The 22,174-nt window shown below is 39.0% G+C and overlaps 1 protein-coding gene across 8 annotated transcripts in view; it reads right to left on the minus strand.

The window, feature by feature from the left end:
* The window catches only part of TARS3 (threonyl-tRNA synthetase 3), a 76,412-nt gene that overhangs the window by 25,127 nt on the left and 29,111 nt on the right, over positions 1–22,174 (minus strand). For 7 of the 8 annotated variants that reach the window (XR_003612243.2, XR_003612244.1, XR_003612245.2 and 4 more), the window contains exons 11-15: positions 19,795–19,961; positions 17,840–18,002; positions 5,399–5,536; positions 1,828–1,905; positions 1,629–1,729 (exon numbers count right to left, since the gene is read on the minus strand). Coding sequence is in view for 5 of the 8 variants with exons in the window: in XM_028122788.1 (XP_027978589.1) it covers positions 1,629–1,729; positions 1,828–1,905; positions 5,399–5,536; positions 17,840–18,002; positions 19,795–19,961 (647 nt within the window). In the remaining 3 variants the exon portion in view is untranslated. Of the gene's footprint in view, positions 1–1,628; positions 1,730–1,827; positions 1,906–4,416; positions 4,529–5,398; positions 5,537–17,839; positions 18,003–19,794; positions 19,962–22,174 lie in introns of those variants that run through there. The other variant, XM_028122792.1, reaches the window with a different exon arrangement.

The following is a 22,174-nucleotide window of genomic DNA, read 5'->3' on the forward strand; positions in this document are numbered from 1 at the left end:
TGGTGTTGGGAAAACTGGACAGCTATACGCAAAAAAATGAAACTGGACCACTTTCTTACACTATATACAAAAATAAATTCAAAATGGATTAAAGACCTACATGTGAGACCTGAAACCATAAAAATCCCGGAAGAGAACATAGGCAGTAACTTCTTTGACAATGGCCATAGCAACTTCTTTCTAGATATGTCTTTTGAGGCAAGGGAAACAAAAGCAAAAATATACTATTGGACTAAATCAAAATAAAAAGCTTCTGCACAGTGAAGGAAACAAAACTAAAAGGCAACCTACTGAATGGGAGAAGATATTTACAAATGACATATCTAAAAAAGGGTTAGCCTCCAAAATACATAAAGAACTATACAAATCAACACACAATAAAACAAGTAATCCAATTAAAAAATGGGTAGAAGACATGAATAGACATTTTTCCAAGGAAGGCATCCAGGTGGCCAACAGACACCTGAAAAGATGCTCAACATCACTCACCATCAAGGAAATGCTAATCAAAACTACAATGAAATCAAATGCAAATCAAAACTACCTCACACCTGTCAGAATGGCTAAAACAACAAGAAACAACAGGTATTGGAGAGGATATGAAGAAAGAGGAACCCTCTAGTCCTGCTGGTGGGAATGCAAACTGGTACCGCGGCTGTAGAAAACAGTATGGAGGTTCCTCAAAAAGTTAAAAATAGAACTACACTATGATTCAGCAAGTGACCTACTAGGTATTTACCCAAAGAATACAAAAATACTAATTCAAAGGGGTACATGCACCCTGATGTTTACAGCAGCATTATCTACAATAGCCAAACTGAGGAAACAGCCCAAGTGTCCACTCATCAACGAATGGATGAAGAAGTAGTACAGGGGTGCCTGGGTGGCTCAGTTGGTTAAGTGTCTGCCTTCGGCTCAGGTCATGATCCCAGGGTCCTGGAATCAAGCCCCATGTCGGGCTCCCTGTTCAGTGGGGAGTCTGCTTCTCCCTCTGTCCCTCTCCCTGCTTGTGTTCTCTCTCTCTCTCTCAAATAAATAAATAAATAATTTTTAAAAAGAAGTTGTATATATAATATAAACAATGTAATATTACTCATCCATAAAAAAGAACGAAATCTTGCCATTTGCAATAACATGGATGGAGCCAGAGAGTATTATGCTAAGCGAAATAAGTCAATCAGAGAGAGACATCCATATGTGGAACTCAACCCTATGTGAAATTTAAGAAACAAAACTAACAAGCAAAGGGGGGAGGGAAGAAAGAGAGACAAACCAACAAACAGAGTCTTAACTATAGAGAACAAACCGATGGTTACCAGAAGGGAGGGCGTGGGAGGATGGGTGAAGTAGGTGATGTGGATTAAGGAGTGCATGTGTGATGAGCACTGGGTGTTGTATGGCAGTGTTGATCACCATATTGTACACCTGAAACTGATATTACATTGTATGTGAACTAACTGGAATTTAAGTAAAAACTTGAATATATAAAAAATATATGAGTATGTCACACATATAGTAATAGACATTTACTAGTCCATGTATTGATGTTTATTTTTGTACTGCTAATGTTCAAATGACAAATGATTGGCATATTAGTACTACTTTATTTGTCACATTCAATTACTCACCTAACATATGTAAGATTAAATCTAATAGGTAGTTGGAAGTCCAGCTGAATTGTAGCACATTGATGGTATCGGCCAATAGCATCCTTGATTTTTATATCAATCTATAAATTAAATGATATTTTATTTTAAACCAGGCTTAAAGACAGCTTTTATTTTTCCTTTAAATTTTTACTCTTTTTGAGGCATATAGTCTACTTACTTTAGGGCCATAAAATGCTCCATCTCCTGGGTTCATCTTCCATGGTTTTCCAAATTCCACCAAGCTGTTCTGTAGTTGCTATTTTTTTTAAAGAAGAGAACATTTAAAACTTATACGTCACTGTACTCTTATTTTTTGCCACATAGCTCAAAAAAGTAAGTTATTACAAATCTTAATTATATTCTATTTTAGCTTAACATATATTTATTGGGCATGTTTTATATCCAATAAATTACTGAGCAGGGGCTACATAAAGGTGATTAAGATGGTACGTGCTCTCATACACATTATAACTGGAAAAATTAAAAGACAATGTACTAAACTGTCCCAGTGAATTCCAGGCAAGTGTTTAGGGAAGCCAATGCAGGCCCCCTTCGCCTACACACCTCCCAACTTAGTGGGTGATGCCTCCACTCATTAAAAGGTATGAAACTTTGATCTTTATCCTTTATCCACCCTGTGTTCCCCCATCCACTCTGTGTTTAGGTGGGTAAGGTCAAGGGGAAGGGCCTTGCCACTGTCTCTTGCTTTTCTATACCTCTGTACATGTAGCTAGGGAGGGGTGTCCTTTATGATTTATAGTGGGTGGGAGCAGGAGGCCCATTTTGATCTTCAGCCTAAGCCACATAAATTCTTTGATTTCAGACTGTAGTGAAAACCCTCAGAACTGCTGGTGATTGGGTATAAGTATTAATAAGAAGTGTCTAAGTCTTCTGGCTATGTCCTATGGATATAGCTTCCTTGGGAAGCACCTGTGCATTCCTAAGTCCCTGGCCAGAATACTGCCATACCAGCATCCAAAGTCCTGTCATCACCTCAATATATCGGTGCCTATGAGGGGGTTGACATTTGGGAGTAAACTGCTGATAGGGAAGTCAAAGCAGTGGTGGCGGCTGGGGGTCCAAAGGCAGAGTCATCAAGAAAGCTGACTCATGGGGTCCTGGCAGGATTTTCTAGGATCTCAGTTAGAGTGCGTCAGGTGCTGGCTGGTCTTGGCTGAGATCCCAGGAGGCTCCCTCATGGGCCTGACCCTGCTAGAGCAGCTTGTGTTCTACCTAGGACTAGAGAAGGTCACCACCACAGACTCATTTCATAGGTTGGGAGGCTAGCCTCTGCCTTACTCTGCTTCTGCAAGGAGAAGAGATACTGGAATATATTCCTAGAGAAAACGAGGACCTGCTGCAGGAGGGAACTAAGTGATGGGGAGAATTGAGGGGGGCTCCCAGGAATTAAAAAGCCAAAAAAGGGCCAGTTTTGGGGGAAAAGCATAAAGTAGAGGGCACTGATACTCACTGGGCCTCTGAGGACACAGTAATCAAGACGGCCTAATAGGAACAACCAAAGCTAAGAAAGCTTTCAGTTTATGCAAGGTATGGGAGGAAATGTATGTCTGAGGGGAGACTGAACCACTGTAATTCACATCTGTGGACACTGCCTGCACCCTGGTAGAGGAGAAATCAAGATCTCCTTTTCTCCCCTTCTGGCTGGCTATCCTTCTTTTCCAGGTAAACCAAGTCTCTGGCTCCCAAGAGCACCGTGGGTCTATGCTGTGGTACAGGCTGGGGTCTAAATATATCAATTTGCTTGGAATTTTGTGGGTGCGGGCTTGGAATGTTCTTAGGGATCTCAATGGCTCAATGGAATGCCGGAAAAGTGGGATGCACGAGAGATTTGGAGAGGGGTTATTCCAGCTCCAAGGAGCAGGTGGATTTACATAGATTCCAGGGGCAGAGGCCAGATCAGGTCTGCTGAAGCAGCAGCCCAGACTCCCTTCACATTTATCTGAGTGGGAACCCTATAGCTGAGCTTAGGTTAAATTAAAAAATTGAACATATAGAACATGAAACTATTTCTTTTGGATTTTAATTTTCACAAGAAAAAGTAGATTTTCTTTATGTCACAGATTTCTTGATGAAACTTAACAGAAAACAGAACTCACATCATTCAAATCTAGGGTATTTTTTTGCTCCTGACATTTTGGTTATTTGGACAAGCTGTCATCTGATGGTTACACTGCATAGCTGTCCAGTGAGTTCTGCTGGGTTCCATAACTACACACAATCTGAGATAAGAAATAAGGTAATGGTGAATTGATGACTCAGGAACAATGTGGCCTTGGAGCTGACTTAACTACTGTCTCTTTCAAACCATTTCAGAGACATCTGAAGACAAAAAATATATATATATTCATCTCACTGATTCCCAGATCAGGGGTAGACACCATGGGATAAATTCCCCCAGAGTGGAAGGATTCCCAACTTCTAAAGGAACAGTGAACTAAAAGACAGCAAAAAGATGGTGGGACAGCCCAGCCCATTCTCCCCGTGCCAGGCCCACACTTGGTCCACCCACTTTTTGGCCCCCTGCACTCCATGTATGGAGTGATAATAGTGATACTACTACTACAATTAATAATACCAACACCTAACGTTTACTGAACACTTACATGTGCCTGACACTATGACAAATTCCTCACATAAATTATTCCACTTAAGCCCACCATAACCTTAGGTGTTATCACAATCATTGTCATCATCATCACCATTTCAGACCTTAATGCTTATTCTATAATTCACTCATGGAGCTAACCTTTTTGAAAATAGGCAAAAGGTGTTCCAGAGTCAAGCTTTGTGCCCTCTTTTCCTCTTCCTATCTCCATGTGGCTGAGCAGGGGCAGGCTGTCTAATTTGACTTTCTTCCTCTATGAAACAGATACGGAAGAAGGTGCATTTAGGATGGGTATGGGACAGTGGGGAGGAGAAGGCCCTAATTAGATCTCAAGCCTAAACTGCTTCTACCAAGTCTCTGCCTGCCTCAGTACCGAACAGAAAACTAACTAACACTATCAATACAGTGTTCCTCTGATTCTTAGTTCCTTAATGATCTGTGTGATCAGCGTCTGTGAGTATTCTGTGAAGAGGTGGATCAACAGGCAGGTCAGGGTTTAGGCATTCAAGGGTGTCTGGCCATACCACCACCCTCATTTCAAATAAAAACTGACACAGGAAATGTACTGGACTCTTTTCATGTTTAGTAAGAAGGAAAAAAAGAGAGAGAGAGACAGAGAAGCATCATGAGCTCCTTAATCTTGTTCTCCAAAGCTGAGATGTGACATGTGAGTCTCTGGGTGCCTCTAGATAAGGGATAGCACCAGAGGCTGTGACTGTGGAGAGGATTCAAGCAACGGGTGTGTGCGTCTACATCTATGAATCACACTAAGTTGGCTCAACAGGCAACAGTTTAAAATAAGCTGCACACACACCAAGAGTGCCTGCAAATCAGAGGATTCCTTTAAAAACTTATGAAATTGGTTATTAGTGACTGACACTGAAAGAGTATAAATAAAAACCTGCTATAAACTTGAAACTATTTGAAACAAATGTATTGTTCTTATCACTGTTACAAAGAAAACTGGACAACCACATTCTATAATCTCTGTATTTATCCCATAACTTCCAATTTAAACCTTTCTATTGCAAAGCATGGCATCCTCCTCATGCAAAGTAACTACAGTCACTCGGGTGGTTTCCACACTCACAGAAAGGAAGGGATGCACTTTGTCTCCCCCTACCTTTTCAGCTTCATCCCATAGCTCAACTTCTCCTAGGAAGTTTTCAGGTCTTGTTGACAAATTTAATTGAAAGGAGAAGCCAAATGTTGAGTAAACAGATTGCAAAAACTGCAAACAGCCGTTTATTTCTTCTTCAATCTGAAATGAGAGCAAATGAAATATTCTAAAGAGTTAACACCGAAATAAATTAAGAAATAAAGTATGGTTTGGAGAAACAAGATGGCGGAGGAGTAGGAGACCTAAATTTCATCTGGTGCCAGGAATTCAGCTACATAGGGATCAAACCATTCTGAATACCTACAAACTTAACAGGAGATCGAAGAAAAGAATAGCAGCAACTCTCTGAACAGAAAAGCGACCACTTTCTGGAAGGTAGGACATGCGGAGAAGTGAATCCGAGGCGATATTTGGGAAGATAGACAGCGGGGGAGGGGGCCTCCGTCAGCCGCTACTGGCAAGTGATAGAGCATCAGAGCACAAAATCAGAACTTTTAGAAGTCAGCTCCGCTGAGGGACATCACTCCAGTGGCTAAGCGGGGGGTGGAACCCTCTCGGGGACAGTGTGGTCTCAGGACCCTCGGGATCACAGAAAGACTGGGGGTGCCTGAGTGCGGCAGAGCTCCCAGGTGTCGGAGCGGGGAAGCCAGCTGCAGACACGGAGCCGAGGAGTGGGCTCTCAGCTCGGGGTTGCCATAAACCGTGATCCGCGGCACAGTCGGGCCACTGCTCCTCCAGCAGGGACCCAACAAGCGGCAGATCCAGGAGACTCCCCTTCCTCCCCCGGGAGGAGCGGCACGGGAGCGCACCACAGGGATCTGCTGGGTTTGGGGACTCCAAACGGGGTTGGGTGCCAAAGACAGAAATGCTCCGTCACAGGCTAGGTGAGCACTGAGTGCGGCCGGAGACTGGGGAGACAAGAGTGACTGACTGCTTTTCTCTGGGGGCGCACTGAGGAGTAGGGCCCCGAGTTCTTGGCTCCTCTGGGGCAGAGATTGGGAGGCTGCCATTTCACTCTCATCCTCCAAGGCTGTACAGAAAGCTTGCAGGGAACAAAAGCTCCCGAGAGCAAACCCGAGCAGATTACTTAGCCCTGACCCAGCAAGGGCGGGGTAATTCCGCCTCTAGCAAAGACATTTGGGGACCATGGCAACAGGTCCCTCCCCCAGAAGATCAGCAAGAACAGCCAGCCAAGACCAAGTTTACCAATCAGTGAGAACGGCAGAAACTCCAAAGCTAGGGGAATGCTGCACATAGAATTCATGGCTTTTTTCCCATGATTCTTTAGTCTTTCAAAGTTAATTTTTTTTAACTTTCTTTTTCTTTTTCTCTTTTTTTTGAATTTTTCTTTTTCCCTTTTTCAACCAACATTTAATCAATCCTTCTTTAAAAAATCTTTTTTTATTTTTCATTTTTAGAGTCATATTCTATCCCTTCATAGTAGTTAACTTTATTTTTGGTATACATATATATGTAAGTTATTCTCTCTTTTAAAATTTTGGGATACAGTTTCCGCTAACAGACCAAAATATACCCTAAATCTCTAGTGTATGGCTTTGTTCTAGTCTCCTCCCTGATCACATTCTCTCTTTTTTTTAAAGCCTCTTCCTTCTTTTTTCAACCAACTTCTTATCAATTCCTTTTACAAAATCTTTTATAATTTTCATCTTTACAGTCATATTCCATCCCTTCATCATATTTACCCTTATTGTTGTACATATATGTTTTTCTTTCTTTAAAATTTTGGGAGGCACTTTCTTCTAACAGACCCAAATACACCCGAAATCTAGTGTGTGGCACTGATCTATGCACCAGCCTGATCATATTTGATCATATTCTGTTTTTTTGTTTGTTTTTTATCTTTTTGTTTTTTCTTCCTTTCCCTTTCTTTTCCCCCAGTTTCAGGTCTCTTCTGATTTGTTTAGTGTATATTTTTCTGGGGTCGTTGTTACCCTGTTAGCATTTTGTTCTCTCATTCATCTATTCTCCTCTGGACAAAATGACAAGACGGAAAAAATCACCTCAAAAAAAAAAAAAGAACAAGAGGCAGTACCATCTGCCAGGGACCTAATCAATACGGACATTAGTAAGATGTTGGAACTAGAGTTCAGAATGATGATTTTAAAGATACAAGCTGGGGGCGCCTGGGTGGCTCAGTTGGTTAAGCGACTGCCTTCGGCTCAGGTCATGGTCCTGGAGTCCCGGGATCGAGTCCCACATCGGGCTCCTTGCTCAGCAGGGAGTCTGCTTCTCCCTCTGACCCTCTTCCCTCTCGTGCTCTCTCTCTCTCATTCTCTCTTTCTCTCAAATAAATAAAATCTTTAAAAAAAAATAAAGATACAAGCTGGGCTTGAAAAAAGCATGGAAGATATTAGAGAAACCCTTTCTGGAGAAATAAAAGAACTAAAATCTAACCAAGTCAAAATCAAAAAGGCTATTAATGAGGTGAATCAAAAATGGAGCCTCTAATTGCTAGGATAAATGAGGTAGAAGAGAGAATTAGCGATATAGAAGGCCAAATGATGGAAAATAAAGAAGCTGAGAAAAAGAGAGATAGATAAACTACTGGATCACAAGGGCAGAATTCGAGAGGTAAGTGATATCATAAAATAAAACAATATTAGAATAATTGGGATCCCGGAAGAAGAAGAAAGAGAGAGAGGGGCAGAAGGTATATTGGAGCAAATTATAGCAGAGAATTTCCCTAATTTGGGGAAGGAAACAGGCATCAAAATCCAGGAGGCACAGAAAACCCCCCTCAAAAACAATAAAAATAGGTCAACACCTCGACATCTAATAGTAAAATTTAAAGTCTCAAAGAGAAAATCCTGAAAGCAGCTCAAGAGAAGAGATCTGTAACCTACAATGGTAGAAACATTATACTGACAACAGACCTATCCACAGAGACCTGGCAGGCCAGAAAGGACTGGCATGATATCTTCAGACCACTAAACGAGAAAAATATGCAGCCAAGAATACTATATCCAGCTAGGCTGTCATTGAAAATTGAAGGAGAGATAAAAAGCTTCCAGGACAAACAAAAACTAAAGGAATTTGCAAACACGAAACCAGTCCTACAAAAAATATTGAAAGGGGTCCTCTAAGCAAAGAGAGAGCCTAAAAGTAACACAGACCAGAAAGGAACACAAACAATATACAGTAACAGTCACCTCAAAGGCAACAAAATAGCACTAAATTCATATCTTTCAATAGTTACCCTGAATGTAATGGGCTAAATGCCCCAATCAAAAGACACAGGCTATCAGACTAGATAAAAAAACAAGACCCATCGATACGCTGTCTGTAAGAGACTCATTTTAGACCCAAAGACACCCCCAGGTTGAAAGTGTGGGGGTGGAAAACCATTTACCATGCTCATGGACACCAAAAGAAAGCTGGGGTGGCAATCCTTGTATCAGACAAATTAGATTTTAAACTAAAGACTATAATAAGAGATGAGGGACATTATATCCTACTTAAAGGGTCTATCCAACAAGAAGATCTAACAATTGTAAATATCTATGCCCTTAACATGGGAGCAGCCACTTATATAAGCCAATTAATAACAAAAGCAAAGAAACACATCGACAACAATACAATAATAGTGGGGGACTTTAACACCCCCCTGACTGAAATGGACAGATCATCTAAGCAAAAGATCAACAAGGAAATAAAGACTTTAAATGACATACTGGACCAAATGAACTTCACAGATATATTCAGAACATTCCATCCCAAAGCAACAGAATACACATTCTTCTCTAGTGTCCATGGAATATTCTCCAGAACAGATCACATCCTAGGTCACAAATCAGGTCTCAACCGGCACCAAAAGACTGAGATCATTCCCTGCATATTTTCAGACCACAATGCTCTGAAACTAGAACTCAATCACAAGAGGAAAATTGGAAAGAACTCAAATACATGGAGGCTAAAGAGCATCCTACTAAGGAATGAATGGGTCAACCAGGAAATTAAAGAAGAATTAAAAAATTCATGGAAAACAAATGAAAATGGAAACAACTGTTCAAAATCTTTGGGATGCAGCCAAGGCAGTCCTAAGAGGAAAGTAAATAGCACTACAAGCCTTTCTCAAGAAACAAGAAAGGTCTCAAATACACAACCTGACCCTACACCTAAAGGAGCTGGAGAAAGAACAGCAAATAAAGCCTAAACCCAGCAGAAGAGAAATAATAAAGATCAGAGCAAAAATCAATGAAATAGAAACCGAAAGAAGAGTAGAACAGATCAATGAAACAATCTTGTTAATTTTAAAGAATTAACAAGATTGATAAACCCCTGGCCATACTTATCAAAAAGAAAAGAGAAATGACCCAAATCAACAAAATCATGAACGAAAGAGGAGAGATCACAACCAACACCAGAGAAATACAAACAATTCTATGAACATATTATGAGCAACTCTATGCCAGCAAATTAGATAATCTGGAAGAAAGGGATGCATTCCTGGAGATGTATCAACTACCAAAACTGAACCAGGAAGAAATAGAAAACCTGAACAGACCTATAACCACTAAAGAATTGAAGCAGTAATAAAAAATCTCCCAACAAACAAAAGCCCAGGGCCAGATGGCCTCCCAGGGAAATTCTACCAAACATTTCATGAAGAATTAATACCTATTCTCCTGAAACTGTTCCAAAAAATAGAAATGGAAGGAAAACTTCCAAACTCGTTTTAGGAGGCCACCATTACCTTGATCCCAAAACCAGACAAAGAACCTATCAAAAAGGAGAATTACAGACCAATATCCTTGATGAACATGGATGCAAAAATTCTTACCAAAATACTAGCCAATAGGATCCAACAGTACATTAAAAGGATTATTCACCACGACCAAGTGGGAATTATCCCTAGACTGCAAGGTTGGTTCAACATCCACAAATCAATCAATCAATGTGATACAATACATTAATAAAAGAAAGAACAAGAACCATATGATCCTCTCAATAGATGCAGAAAAAGCATTTGACAAAGTACAGCATCCTTTCTTTATGAAAACTCTTCAGAGTATAGGGATAGAAGATACATACCTCAATATCATAAAAGCCATCTATGAAAAACCCACAGCGAATATCATTCTCAATGGGGAAAAACTGAGAGTTTTCCCCCTAAGGTCAGGAACGCGGCAGGGATGTCCACTATCACCACTGCTATTCAACATAGTATTAGAAGTCCTAGCCACAGCAATCAGACAACAAAAAGAAATCAAAGGCATCTGAATCGGCAAAGAAGAAGTCAAACTCTCACTCTTTGCAGATGATATGATACTTTATGTGGAAAACCCAAAAAACTCCACCCCAAAACTGCTAGAACTCATACAGGAATTCAGTCAAGTGGCAGGATATAAAATCAATCCACAGAAATCAGTGGCATTCCTATACACCAACAAGACAGAAGAAAAAGAAATTAAGGAGTCGATCCCATTTACAATTGCACCCAAAACCGTAAGATACCTAGGAATAAATCTAACCAAAGAGGCAAAGAATCTGTACCCAGAAAACTATAGAATACTCATGAAAGAAATTGAGGAAGACACAAAGAAATGGAAAAACGTTCCATGCTCACGGATTGGAAGAACAAATATTGTGAAGATGTCAATGCTACCTAGAGCAATCTACACATTCAATGCAATCCCCATCAAAAGACCATCCACTTTTTTCAAAGAAATGGAACAAAGAATCCTAAAATTTGTATGGAACCAGAAAAGACCCCGAATAGCCAGAGGAATGTTGAAAAAGAAAAGCAGAGCTGGTGGCATCACAATTCCGGACTTCCAGCTCTATGACAAAGCTGTCATCATCAAAACAGTATGGTACTGGCACAAAAACAGACACATAGATCAATGGAACAGAATCGAGAGCCCAGAAATGGACCCTCAACTCTATGGTCAACTAATCTTCGACAAAGCAGGGAAGAATGTCCAATGGAAAAAAGACAGTCTCTTCAACAAATGGTGTTGGGAAAACTGGACAGCCACAGGCACAAGAATGAAACTGGACCATTTCCTTACACCACACACAAGAGTAGACTCAAAATGGTTGAAAGACCTAAATGTGAGACAGGAGTCCATCCAAATCCTAAAGGAGAACACAGGCAGCAACCTCTTCGATCTCAGCCACAGCAACTTCTTCCTAGAAACATCGCCAAAGGCAAGGGAAGCAAGGGCAAAAATGAACTATTGGGATTTCATCAAAATAAAAAGCTTTTGCACAGCAAAAGAAACAGTCCACAAAACCAAAAGACAACCGACAGAATGGGAGAAGATATTTGCAAATGACATATCAGATAAAGGGCTAGTATCCAAAATCTATAAACAACTTATGAAACTCAACACCCAAAGAACAAATGATCAATAAAGAAATGGGCAGAAGACATGAACAGACATTTTTCCAAAGAAATCGGAACAGCCAACAGACACATGAAAAAGTGCTCAACATCGTTCGGCATCAGGGAAATCCAAATCAAAACCTCAATGAGATACCACCTCACACCAGTCAGAATGGCTAAAATTAACAAGTCAGGAAATGACAGATGTTGGTGGGGATGTGGAGAAAGGAGAACCCACCTACACTGTTGGTGGGCATGCAAGCTGGTGCAGCCACTCCAGAAAACAGTATGGAGGTTCCTCAAAAACTTGAAAATAGAGCTACCCTACGATCCAGCAATTGCACTACTGGGTATTTACCCCAAAGATACAAATGTAGGGATCCAAAGGGGTATGTACACCCTGATGTTTATAGCAGCAATGTCTACAATAGCCAAACTATGGAAAGAGCCAAGATGTCCATCGACAAATGAATGGATAAAGATGTTTTGTGTGTGTGTGTGTGTGTGTGTGTGTGTGTGTGTGTGTGTGTGTATATCTCCGTGGAAAGCTAGGGCACAGCTTCTGGAGCAGAGGAAATACTGAAGTGTATGGACCCAGAGGACAGAGGAGCAGGCTAGGGCAGGGGGGCCACAGGAAGCTGCCATGGGGCCGAGCTGCGTATGACAGGGAAGAGGGCACAGAAGGGTGGTAGGTGATCAGGCTAGTGGCAGGCAGGGGACAGGGAAAATGAAGGGTCTTCAAAGCTAGTATAATGTCTGTACTTTTTAGCCTGAGAGCAATGGGAAACCAATGAAGGGTTCTTCAGCAAGAGACTAACACAGTCCAATCTGTTCCTTTCAAGTACGGGAAATAGATTGGTAAGACTAGAAGGCGGGCCCATTGGGAAGCCGGTAGAGTCATTTAGGAGTGAGGTGATGGTGGTTTGAACCAGAGAGAAGTAGCTGGAATGCAGGGAATTTGTGCTGGATGCTGGAAATCCAGGAATGAACAAAATTATTCAGGAACGGATAATACATTTAGGAAGAGCTTTCAGTAAGGCTTGTGATTAACTGGACATGAGCAGTGAAGAGTAACAGGCACCTGGACTCCTGGCCTGGGCACTGGAGAGGATGTTGGTGCATCCCCTGAAAAAGTGAACAGGGAAGGCAGAGACAGTGGTGTGGGAGGCAGAAACAGAAGGTCTACCAGACCCTGTGAGGTTGAGATCTGGAGCTCAGGAAGGAGAGCTGAGATGCAGGTGAGACTGGCAGCTGAGCCTAGAACATAAGTGAGGTTCCAGAGAGTGCAGCGAGATCCCCTCACGGTGGGGGAAAGGAAGGTGGGGGGAAAGGATGGCACCTTTAAATGCAAACAGAAAAGGGCTAACAAAACTAGAGCCCTTTAGGAAGGGGCAGGGGGACAGGCAAGGATCTGCATTCTGTCACTATGGATCAGTTTGACTTTTTCAGAATTTTTATCTGGAATCACGCAGCACATGCTCTATTTTTGGCTGGCTTTTTTCACTCAGCATAATTATTTTGAGATAAACTCGTGTTATATGTGTCAATAGACCATTCCTTCCTATTGTTGAACTGTTTTCCATTGAATGGATGTATCACAGTTACTTTTTACATCTATCTGTTATTGGGCTTTAGGGTTGTTTCTATATTTTGGCTATTTCAAATAAAACTGCAATGAACGTTTGTGTTCAAGTCTTTTATGGACGTGTGCTTTCTTTTTCTCTTGGGGGAAAAAAAAGGAGTAAGATGACTGGGTCATATGGTAGGTGTGTGTTTAAGTTTTTAAGAATCTGCCCAAATGTTTTTGAAAGTGACTGTACCATTTTACATTCCCACGAATGGGCCTGTCATATGGTGGATTACACTGACAAATTTTCTGACACTGAATCAGCCTCTTATCCCTGAAGGCTAAACCTCAATTGCTAATGATGTGTAATTATTTTAATATATTGTTGAATTCTACTTGCTAATATCATGTTAAGGACTTTTGCATCTGTATCCATGTGGGATACTGGTCTGTAGTTCTGTCTGGTTTTAGTATCAGTTAATACTAGCCTCATAAAATGAACTAGGAAGTGTTCTCTTCTATTTCAGAACAGAGTGTACAGAATTGGTACTAATTCTTTAAATGTTCAATAGAATTCTTCAGTGAAAAAAATCTGAGCCTGGAGTTTTCTTTTTGGGGAGTTTTTAAATTACATATTCATTTCCTTAATAGTGATAGGGCTTTTCAAATGATGTATTTCCTATCAGGTGATTGTGGTAGTTTGTGCTTTTCAGGGAGTTAGTACATTTCAACTAAGTTATCAAACTAATTTATGTACTGTTGTTCATTATATTCATTTTTTATGCTTTTGGTGTCTTCAAGGTCTTTAGGGATATCCCCTATTGATTCCTGATACTGGTAATTTGTGTCTTCCCAACTTTTTTCTTTGTTAGTCTTGAAGGAAGTTGCCAATTTCTTAATCTTTTCAAAGAACCAGTTTTTTGTCTCATTAATTTTTTCCATTATTTTTCTGTCCTCAATTTCATTGATTTCTGCTCTGGTCTTTATTGCTTCCTTCCTTGTTATTTTGGGTTTATTTTACCCTTCTTTTTTTCTAGGTCTTGAGGTGGGAGCCTAGATATTGACTTGAGACTTTTCTTCTTTTATAATATATGCATTTAGTGTTGTTTACTTTTTAGCACTGCTTTTGCTGTGCCCCATACATTTTGATATATTTCCATTTTAATTGATTATTTTAACCATCTACATTTAACATATGTTAGGATTTCAGTTTGTCTTTTTTGTTGTTTTTATTGTTTCCTTCTTGTATTGTCTTATTATTCATTTCTGTTTTCTTTTTCCTGCCTTCCCTTGGCTTAATATTTTTTAGAATTCCATTTTATCTATTTTTAAGCATATAGCTGTGTATCTTTTTTCCAGTGGTTTCCCTAGGTATTACATAATAGCCTACTGATGTCATCATTTTGCCAGTTCAAGTAGAGAAACCTTACCTCCTTTACTCAATTTATAGTATAATTTTCTTACACATTTCCTCTTACATATGCTCAGAACCATATCAGACAGTGTTATAATTTTTGCTTCAACCACCAAGCATAATTCAGAAAACTCAAAAGGAAAAGGAAATTGTTTTACTTTTACAATTTTTCCTTCTTCCTTCTTCATGTTCCAAGACTCTTTCTTTTATCATTTCCTTTCTGTTTAAAGAACTTCCAATAGCCATTGTTTTAAGGTAGGCTTAATGTCTTGATTTACCCTTCATCCCTGAAGAATATTTTTTCTGTATATAGAATTCTGAATTGACAGTTCTTGCAGCATTTGGAAAGTGTTGTTCACTTCCTTCTGACATCCACGGTTTTTGATGAGAAATCTCTTATGCAAACAAAACAAAACATCTTTTCTTAAAGATAATGTTGATTTCTTTCTCACTGCTTTCAAAAATTTTGTCATTAGTTTTCAGAAGTTTGGTTATGCTTTATCTTGGTGTAGATTTCTTTGGCCTTATCCTTTTTAGAGTTTTCTCAGCTTCTTGAATCTGTAGACTTAGGTCTTTTGCCAAATTTGGCAAGTTTTCAGCCATATGTCTTTGAGTACTTTTCACCTCCACCCTTATTCCCCTCTTCTTCCAGAACTCTGGTGACATAAATATTACACATTTTGTTTTAGTCCCATTGGTCTCTGAAGTTGTGTTCATTATTCTTTCAGTCTCTTCTCTTTGTTGTTCAAGCTGGGTCATTTCTATTGTTGCCTTGAAGTTCACTGATTCTGTTCTTTGTCCCCTCCATTCTACTCATGAATCCATCCACTATTTTATTTCAGTTGTTATATTTTTCAGTTCTAAGACTTCCATTTGGTTCTTCTTTATAACTTTTATTTCTTTAAAAAAAAAAAAACTTATTTGAGAGAGAGAAAGAGAGCAGGGGAAGGGGTAGAGGGAGGGAATCCTCAAGCAGGCTCCACACCCAGCATGTGAGATGGAGGCTGGATACCAGGATCCCAAGATCATGACCTGAGCCAGAACCAAGAGTTGGCCACTTAACCAACAGAGCCACCCAGGCACCCCTCTTTTATTTATTTCCTGAGATTTTCTATTTCTTTCTTGAGGCTATTTTTTCATTTGTTTTCAAGTGTATTTGTAATTGCTTGGGTAAGACATTCTTATGATGGCTTCTTTAAAATCTTAGTCAGGTAATGCAATATCCTTGTCATCTCCACATTAGTGTAGACTGTCCTTTCTCATTAAGTTGAGATTTTCCTAATTCTTGGCATGAACAACTCTTGATTTATAAAATTTAAAATTTGGATAGTTTAAGACCTTTAATTTTATTTAAACCTCTGTTTTAGCTGGCTCCCACAGACTCTGCTCCAACAGGGAGGGTGAAGTACTTCCTGGTTACTGCAAAGTAGGAATAGATGGTCTAGGTTTTCTACTGAGGACGCATGAAAAAAGTAGGAACCCCTCATTACTGATAGTGACAGTGGGATTTATGGCTCCCCACTAGGTTTCCTCTGATAACACGTTGCCAGGGAGAGGTAGGAGTATCTTGTTACTGCTCCTCATGTGGCCATTACTGACCACATTGAATGCATGACCTCATTACTGTGGGGTGGTAGTAAAAGTCCTGTCTCTCCACTAGACCTCCTCTGACAGCACTCAAAACAGGGACTAGAACAGGCACCTTGTTACTGCCAGATGATGGTGGAAGTCTAAGCCCACATTGTCTCCAGTGGCACTATGAAGTGTGTGGGAGGTCCTTGTTAATGCCTGGCAAGGATATGAAGAATTGGTATTATTTTTTCTTTCAGTGCTTGGTAGAATTCAACAAGGATTCCATCATGGCTTGGAGTTTTCTCTGTGCAAAGCCTGTTCACTACCAATTCAATTTCTTTAATAGACAAAGGGTACTCAGATTATCTATTTCTTCTTGAGCGAAGTTTGGTAGTTTGTCTTTCAAAGAATTTGTCCGTTTTATCTAAGTTGACAAATTTACTGGCATAAAATCGTTCATAATATTGCCTTATTATTCTTTTACTATTTATAGAATCTGAAGTAATGTCATGTCTCTCATTTCTAGTATTTTTAATTTGTATCTTCTCTTTTTCTCTGATCAGTCTGACTGAAAGTTTATACTTTATTGATCTTCTCAGAGAACCAGACTTTGCTTTTTACCGAAAGTTTGTATTGTTTTTCTTTTCTATTTCATTGATTTCTGCTGTTGTTTTCTTTCTTCTGCTTACTTCTGATATAATTTAGTATTTTTTTCTAGTCTATTAAGTGAAAGCTGAGGTTACTGATTTGAAACCATTTTTCTTTTCTGATATAGGCATTTAGTGCTATAAATGTCCCTCAAAGTATCATTTTAATGGTGTCCCATAAATTTTGATGTATTTCCTTTCATTTCATTTGATATATAATATTTTCTAATTTCCCCTTTGATTTCTTCTTTGATCCATGGATTATTTAGAAGCGTGTTATTTACTTTCCAAATATTTGGGGATTTTCCAGATAGCTTTCTGTTACTGATTTCGACTTTTAATTCCACTGTAGCCAGAGAACGTATTTTGTATGAGTTGAACCCTTTAAATTTATTGAGAATTCCTTTAGTCCCAGAATATGGTCTATTTTGGTAAATGTTCTGTGTGCACTTTCAAAGAATGCATTCTCTGCTGTTATTGGTTGAAGTGTTCTTTAAGTGTCAGTTAGGTCAAATCATTTGATGGTGTACTATTTCATGGCAATTTTTATTTGAACTGACATGAAAACCTGAAAAAGTAAGCTCTCACTTCTAGGCAATATTGACAAACAAACAAACAGAAAAACCAAAATTCTACCAAGTCCCTTAAAATATTCCACTTAATGTATTTAAGTTAATAAAACTGGAAGAAACTTGATGGAAAAAGATAATACATTTCATGACAAGAAATTACTGATCTATTCCCCAAATTAGAGGATCAAAAATGTTAGAGCTGAAGGAGACCTCAGAGATGAGAACAGACATCTTATTTTATAGCGACTCTGAAACTAAGAGATGTGTCTAAGGCAACACACTGAATTTATGTCAACCATGTTTCACCCAGTATTACCGTTTACCTGCTCTACTGTGCAGAAGATATGGGCATCATCCTGCTGGAAGCGCCTAACTCGAGTCAAACCACTTAAAGTTCCTGATAATTCATTCCTATGAAGAACTCCAAAATCAGCGAATCTGATAGGCATTTCCCTCCATGATCGTGGACGATGAGCAAACATTAGACTAGAAAAGATGCAACAACACACGGCTTTTACTTAGCAGAGAAAAGATTAAGTAATTATCTAAATATTAGTAAGTTACAGTTAAAATTCCTCAAGGACACCTGGTTAAGCATCCAACTCTTGATTTCAGCTCAGGTCATGATCTCAGGGTCGTGAGACTGAGCCCCAACATCGGGGCTTAAGATTCTCTCTCCCTCTCCCTCTGCCCCTCCCCATGCTCACTCTCCCTCAAAAAAAAAAAAAAAAAAAAAAAAACTTCTAGGAATTTTTGAACCTTGAATTTATATCACTGCAGCACTCTGAGAAAGAACCCTGTCTGTTATCTCTTCCAGAAATTCTGTTCCTTATTCTTTTTCACCCAGTGAATTTCTACTTACTGTGTACAATTCATTTCAAAGGCTACTTCTTAAGTGAAGGCCCCCTGGACACTTCCCTAGATGAGACTAGGCAGTCTCTCCTCAGGCTCTAAGATCACCTGGAACATGCCACTAATTTGACACTGAACTTACTTTTTCATAACTGATTGTCGATATATCTGCTTCTGTCCCACTCTGCTCGTGAGCTCCCTAAGGAAATGGACGGTGTCTTAATCACCTCTGCATTCCTAGCACCAACGCCATAAGCACTCAACAAGTGTTCCCTGTTGAGTAAAAGACCTCTCTTCTGGAAAAAAAAAAAAAAAAACCACTCCTGGCTCTCACCCCAACACCACTAAGCCACTGTGATCCTACTTCCTTATTCCAAGGTATGAAGATCAAAATTCCATTCCCTACCTTCATTCAGGCTTACTTATAACTATAGTTGAAATCATAGGCTATAGCTTCAAATGGTACCTAATAGGAAACTGAGTTAAAAAGTTAACAGTATTTCACAGAATGCAAGACTCTAGGTTAGTTCTACCTTCTGTTTAAAAAGAGAGCAAACAGATGTTTACACACCAGTTTTCACAAAATTAAGTATATATTTTTTATATGCTGTCATTGTAAAGTTGAATTTCTTTTAGTCTTTAAAGGGCAAAAAGATTTCTTCAGTTTGTTTTGAGGTTTTATAGTTACCTTCTAAGGCCAATGTACTTGAAACTATGTATGCTGATGATACAAAACCACAATACTTGGGAAATTTTTTGGTGGATACTCATGTCTGTTCACATCCTATTGTGAAATATGCTTGTCTTACAAGGTTGAATTTGCATGCCAGCTTTATGATAATTACATTCATTCAAAGAATCTAAGACAACACTGTAAGATGTATCACTATATTACATACCACTAGAAAGGAAATAACCATTAAGTTATGACATAATGCTAAGAGGCCCCTGATAATATGATGCATTCTGATTTCAGGGATGTTGAAATGGGAGTGGGTGGGAAGTTATCTTAGAATCAATGAAATCCAGTAACCCACTGATTATGACTTCACTGGTCTTGTTTTCATCAACCTAAACAGTATATAATAACTAAATGTTCTGCAAATATGTGTATTTGATGTGTATTACTATTACAGAAACAAATATAATAATTTATAAAATTGATATATAATTCTATCTCAAAGAGGCACAAAAACTAAATGGTTTCCAGTTAACATTCTACACCTGCCCAAGATCAAACATATCTTAAAGAGTAAATGTACTCTCCAGAATGAAATAACTTGGTAAAGATAACTGGTAGCCACCACTCCTCAGATTAAAGGAATCCCTTAACTCCAAAAAAGCAAACTAGTAATATTCAAAGCTGACTGTGATGAAGTGTGCTATGTGCTCTTATGCAAAGATCTGCTTCACTTTTAATACTCACCAGTGCCCTGGACAGTTCATGGGCTTAAGGGCGAACGTGTCCTTTTCAATATCAAAGGTAAACATGTTCTCACTATAATGCTGCCAGTGACCTGAGGTTTCCCAGAGTCTGCTGTTGTACATGTTGGGAGAGAGCACTTCTGTGAAGTTATGTTGGTGATATTCCTCCTTTAAGATAAACATATTTAATGTTAAAATGTGGCAAGACAGATCACAATTCCATGCAAAGTAACACTAGGAGTGAATATTTCTTAATTTGGGATTACACCTCATATTAGTTTGTGGTTAATGTGCCCTCAGTTTTAGGTGAGGTGTTCTGGATCATGAAAGAAAGATTAATGTACTCTCAGTCTCATTTTCACATTAAGTATCTTTATTTTATACTATATAATAGTATATAGTACATAATCTGTTAATTCTTTTGAAAATTAGTAACTGAAATTATATGTATAATATATATCACATATAATATTATGTATATATAAACTTTCTATAACTACAAATTCCAAAATCCTTCTACATTCTAGATAAACAGCAGGTATTTTTCTATTACTTAAGAGGTAGAATCACTTTATAACTCAATAAGCATGAATGTTATGTTGCACTCAAATTTAGTTTTGATTTGTTTAGTTTTAAACAGAAATGAAGCTGAGAATTTTAATATATAACACATTAAGTGGCGGGTATCTATAAAGCCATAAGCTGGTTTCTCTTCCTCCCTACCTATCAACAGCTTTCCTAACTCAATCACTCAGGACAGGAAAACAGTCTTTCAACCAAAGTTCTTATTTTATTTAAACTTTTCTTCCTTCAAGATATTGATCAGATGATCTCTGTTGCTGGTTTCTTAGGTTCTTACCATTTGTTAATCATTTAAGGGTATCTGGCACAGATCTAGACCAGCATATTTTAATGAAGTAAAAAAACTTTTTCTTACAATTAAAAAAAGTATAAAACATAATGTTTTAAAATTATGAACAACACTCGTTTCATATCACTTAAAGGGATGCCATTGTTACTCTTCGGCAGAGCATCTTTTCAGTCCAGTTGTGGATAGCTGGGTCTCAGCCATTCAGTAAGCTGCTTTACCTATCCCTCATTTTTACTAAATTAGAAAGTTTTAACAAAATTATAGATCATTACAAATGGCAGTAACTATTCTGTGGCTATGTCAGATGCCTCTATATATTCAGATTAACCAAGGACCTAAAAATTGAAGAATTTTTTGTGTTTGCTTGTTTGTTTTGACTAGAGACTATTTTAAAGCTTGGCTCAGGAGATAATAATCAATGGACTTTTAATCCACTCTGGATAATACTGCTAATCATGTTAGCATTTCATGTGTTTGGGAATGATTTTAAAGTATGCTCTATGACGGGAAATGTTATTATGTTTATAGCTTACTTTGTGCAGTTTTGCTAATATAAATAAAGTTTCTGTGGACATTCCAATACAAGTCTCTGTATGGGCATGTTTTTATTTTTCTTGGGTAAAAAACTAGGACTGGAACTGTGTAAGAAACTGCCCAAACTGTTTTACAAAGTAGCAGTACCATTTTGCATTCCCACCAATGGGAGTTAGAATTTTCACATTCTTGCCAATCTCTGGTATTTTCAGGTTGGTTGTTGTTGTTGTTTTACTATGGGGGGATATTCTAGTGGACATGTAGCTTACTGCAGCTTTAATTTTCAAATTTTTCTTTTTTTTGAGAGACAGAGAGAGAAAGCAGCGGTGGGGGTAGAGGGAGAATCTTAAGCAGGCTCCACACCCAGTGCAGAACCCAATGCGGGGCTCGATCTCACAACCCTGAGATCATGACCTGAGCCAAAATCAAGAGTTGGATGCTTAGCTGACTGAGCCACCCAGGTGCCTCTAATTTTCATTTCTTTGATGACTAACGATGTTGGGTAACTTTTTTTTTTTTTAAGATTTTATCTATTTATCTGAGAGAGAGAGAGAGAGAGAGCATGCACTCATACGAGCAGGGGGAGGGAAAGAGGGAGAAGCAGATTCCCCGCTGAGCAGGGAGCCCGACAAGGGGCTTGATCCCAGGACCCCAGGATCATGACCTCAGCCAAAGGCAGAGGCCCAACCAACTGAGCCACCGAGGCGCGTTGGGCACCTTTGTCTGTGTTTCTCCACCATTTCCACTCAAAAAAATTAAATGTCTTGGGACAAACCTGATGAAAGATGTGCAAGACCTCTAAAATAGAAGTTACAAAATACTGCCAAGGGAAAAGAAAGAACTAAATGAACCGACAAAATTTCCAATGTTCATAGATTAGAAACTCAATGTGGTTAAGGTGTCAATTATCTGCAAATTAATCTATAGAATGAATGCAATTCCAATCAAAATCCCAGCAGTTATTTTTTAGGAAATG

This window comes from Eumetopias jubatus, unplaced genomic scaffold (genome assembly GCF_037043125.1).
Source record: "Eumetopias jubatus isolate StellerSeaLion01/CBP00866 unplaced genomic scaffold, mEumJub1_p1.0 scaffold_7, whole genome shotgun sequence".
Classification (NCBI taxonomy): domain Eukaryota; kingdom Metazoa; phylum Chordata; class Mammalia; order Carnivora; family Otariidae; genus Eumetopias; species Eumetopias jubatus.